This window comes from Arachis ipaensis, chromosome B07 (genome assembly GCF_000816755.2).
Source record: "Arachis ipaensis cultivar K30076 chromosome B07, Araip1.1, whole genome shotgun sequence".
NCBI lineage: Eukaryota > Viridiplantae > Streptophyta > Magnoliopsida > Fabales > Fabaceae > Arachis > Arachis ipaensis.
In genome coordinates, this window is record NC_029791.2 from 23,387,531 (window position 1) to 23,391,545 (window position 4,015).

A 4,015-nucleotide genomic window follows, 5' to 3' on the forward strand; every position below is an offset into this window, starting at 1 on the left:
GGCCTTCTAATCCGAAGCAAAGTATGGGCTATTATATATTTCTGGAAAGCTCTGGAAGTCAGCTTTCCATAGCCATTGAGAGCGCTCCATTTGGACTTCTGTAGCTCCAAAAAAGCTCTTCTAAATGCAAGGAGGTCAGATCCGGACAGCATCTGTAGTGCTTTCTCTGTCTCTGAATCATACTTCTGCTCCAGCTCCTCCATTTCAGCAAGAAAATACCTGAAATTGCACAAAAACACAAAAACTCACAGTAAAATTCAAAAATGTGAATTTAACACTAAAACCTATAAAAACTTAATAAAAACTAAATAAAATATACTAAAAACTATATGAAAATGATGCCAAAAAGCGTATAAAATATCCGCTCATCATGGGACCAAGAATATATATGAGAGAGAAACTATTCAAGGGTATAAGATCACACTTTACCCTCTAAAGTAAAAATTTAAAATTTAGAGGATCCAAATTCTTAAACAAAAACCACAAAAAAATACCCAAGAATCACCATTGCAGAAAATAATAACTTAATACGTGTATGCTCAAAGAATCAAAGACTAAGCTTTGACAAACACACTGAGAAAGGAAAGAACACACAAATAAACGAACCTTCAATCACAGCTTAAACTAAAATTCACAATCCCCTCAAATTGAAGCAGCAATCAATTTGAAAAGGAAAACATCAAAAACAAAGATGACCCATTATTTCTTCCCTCACAAAAGGCTGATCATAATGAATAAGTAGAAACTCATGCTTCAGCAGCAAGATTTCAGCATAAATTTAATAATGATTAACAAGATTTTCAGTTGATCACAATTTTAGCAAGATTTCAGCACAATTTATACAATGATTAACAAGCTTTTTCCAAAGATTAACAAGAAAAAAAGCACAGCAGTGAACTAACCATTCAATAATTCAATTAAATGCAAGAAACCAAGGCAAAGAACAAAGAACGAAAAAAAATAAAGCCCTTCGTTCGGAGCGGAAGGTCAGAAGCGCGACGAAAACCAAGCAACAAGCACCATGACGGAGGCAGCAGAAGCGTGGTTGAGCAAACCAAGAGAAGACCGCGGACATCGAGCTCGAGGAAGAAGCTGCACTTGGTGAACGAGGAGATGAGTTGGAGACTTCGAGCTCGACGCCCAGACAAAGACGGTGGTGATGAGCATGACGAACAGCGGCAGAAGAGAGGCTGAGCAGACGAAGATTAACGACTGATGGCGAGCTCAAGGAAGAAGATTCGATTGTTGAATGAGGAAGAAGCGCGGACGACCGGACGAAGATGGATGAGCACGACGGGCAGCGGCAGTAAGTCTCACTCCTTGCGGTAGTGGGGGAGGCTACTACTAGGGTTTCTTTTTTTTTGGTTTTTCATGGTATCCCTCAGTCCGGTAAGCCAAGGACTAATCCGCCGCGGTACTGAGCTCCATTTAAGAGTTTGCCGCTGGCCAATGGATAGCTGCATGCACAAGGCGGGGTTCGAACCCTCGACACTTGTTTAAGCAGACTAGTGAGCTAATCACTAGACCAACCCAACTTGGTTAGGGTTTCTTTTTTGTTTTGGGAAAAATCCAAAAAAGTTCGTTTGAGGAGAATCAGAGAATGAAGATTGAAGACTTAAGGAGTGAACCTGCTTACAAAACGACGCTGTTTCTTGAAACCGGTCGGGTTTTGATTCAATTCGCTTGTAAATAGTTTTTTTTTTTTTGCGGTTTCAAGGACTAGACCGAACCACAGAGACGTCCAATTCACCGTTGGACCAGTCCAATTAGTCGGTTCGGTCCGATTTTTAGAACCATGATGATGATGAAAAAGAAAGGGAGAATGAAGAATTTTGAAATGTGCATAATTTATCTAAAAAAATAACACTAAATTTTTTAACTATAACATAAGAAATTTCTTAATTTTAACTCTAAAATTTTTTAACGGTAATATAGNNAATATAGAAATCCAAAAAAATATAGAAATATTAACAAAAGATATAATTTTTTTATTATTCTTATTTATTTTTTGTAATTATATTTTTTAAATTTTTGTATAAAAAATAATAATAAATTAAATTTTTTTATAATTTATTTTTTATATTTAAGTTATTATTAAATAAAATATAAAAATTCTAATTTTTATATTTTTGTCTTTTAAATCTTGCTCTTAGTATCCTAAACTGTCCATAACAAAACGCCGCTATCCAGACATACTTGTACTTTCTAAGTTTCTATTACTTCAAGTTACAAGTTACCATTCATAATTTCACAGTAGATTCATGGTGACCAAGAAGAAATTGACGAAAAGGCCATTGGACTATTAGATATTGGTACTGTAAAAGACACTCGAAATTGATATTTTTAAGTTCTTGCATATTTAAATTTCGTCACTGCAATAGTTTAACTTACTTTGGATAGTTTTACTACCACAAGCAAAAATTATCCTAATTGCCTAACAAAAAAGGAAATATTGTCCTAATTTAATTTCAAGGACAATAATGCTTATTTCCTTAAATTAGTAGTCCCTAAAAAAAGTCATCCAAATCAGTTAGAGCATATCCACCATTATGTTGAAGCTTTCTTGGTCTTCATTTCCCTTCCAATGTCACTGATCAAATTCCTAAGGATAATTCTATGATAAAGACCTTTTTACGTTCAGAAAATAAAAAGATCTATGAACAAAAAATAATATTGATTTGAGCATTATTTTCGAAAAAGATCTTTTTTTTAATGATTTTTTAAAAGTTTTTTTACAAAAATAGAAGTGATTTTATATTTGAATATTTCATGTAAAAATATTATTTTATTTATCAATTATGTTTAGATAAAATAAGATACTAAACGCTGACAATAATGCCCTTCACTTTTATTATCGACAAAAATATCGTTGGATAATTTAAAAACGTGCACCAAATGCCCGTCCGGCAAGTGATGCCTTCTCCGTTGACGGAAGTGTGTGATGTGGCAAATGGAAAAGCTTGTGTGGCAAACGAAAAGCTTACCTGGACCCGTTCCCAAATTTCCTAATTCAATTACCCTAATTCCCAATTGCAAAATGAGAACGTGATGCATCTGAATAGCCGTTCAACCATGGATGCAGCAGGTATGATGAAGCGAAGGTCTGCATCAATGGTAGAAGGCGGCAACGATAGGTGCGAAGACTCTGGTTCGAAGCAGTATGACGGTATGTGTCGTTGTTCTCTTGCTGTTGTTGCTCTGAGATCGAAGACGAATGCTAACCCAGGGAGGTGGTTCCTTCGGTGCCCACTATGGAAGGTAAGCATGACTAGGTTTTGGCCTCTAATGGGTCTTTGTAGTTATTCCTGTTTTAATGTATTTTGCACGTTATGATTGATTTGTTCTTCATGGGTTTTCAATTTGTGTTCTTGACAGAATAAAAATCAGGATTGCAAATATTTTCAATGGATTGATGAATTGAAAGAGCAAGACATGGTTGAAGAGGTGGAATATTCTTGGAACCACAAACCCAGGTTATCTTCAGGTGGAAAACTCAAACAGAAGAGCACTAGGAAGCTGTCCGAATCAGTGGAGTATGAGGACATAGATCCCCTGGTGCTACCTGTTCTTACAAAAGAATTGAAGGAGAAATTAAGGAGGATTGAAATTCTTCTAATCATGATGTGCATTGGGGTTGCAATTGGTGTCTTCATCAATTTCTTTGCTCTGTTTAAGAACTGAGTTGAACTAATGTTAAATAGTGGATGAAGAGTAAATGTGAATGATTAGTGTGTATTTTGATAACTGTGAATGTGCCAAATTTGGTTGAAATAGGGAATGACAACTCTTGTATTGTGTTTTCATGGAACCTGATGTGTATTAAGAGTGTAGCAAATTATTCAACTATAAATTTGATGAGAACCTGATGTCAGTTGTGTTTTGCAAAGTGCAGTAAAACCAAATAGAATACTTGTAGTACAAACTTGGTAATTAACATTTAAATGTACTATATCTGATCACATTGACCATAACAGGTTACATAACGTTTATAACAATCCCCAAAAAGTAAATAAAC

General features: G+C 35.2%; 1 protein-coding gene across 1 annotated transcript; it reads left to right on the plus strand.

Annotated features, from left to right (window-relative positions):
- On the plus strand, positions 3,073-3,681 carry LOC107607025. Its single transcript, XM_016309017.1, has 2 exons — positions 3,073-3,258; positions 3,376-3,681. Exons 1-2 carry the CDS (start codon positions 3,073-3,075, stop codon positions 3,679-3,681), a joined length of 492 nt encoding a protein of 163 aa, XP_016164503.1.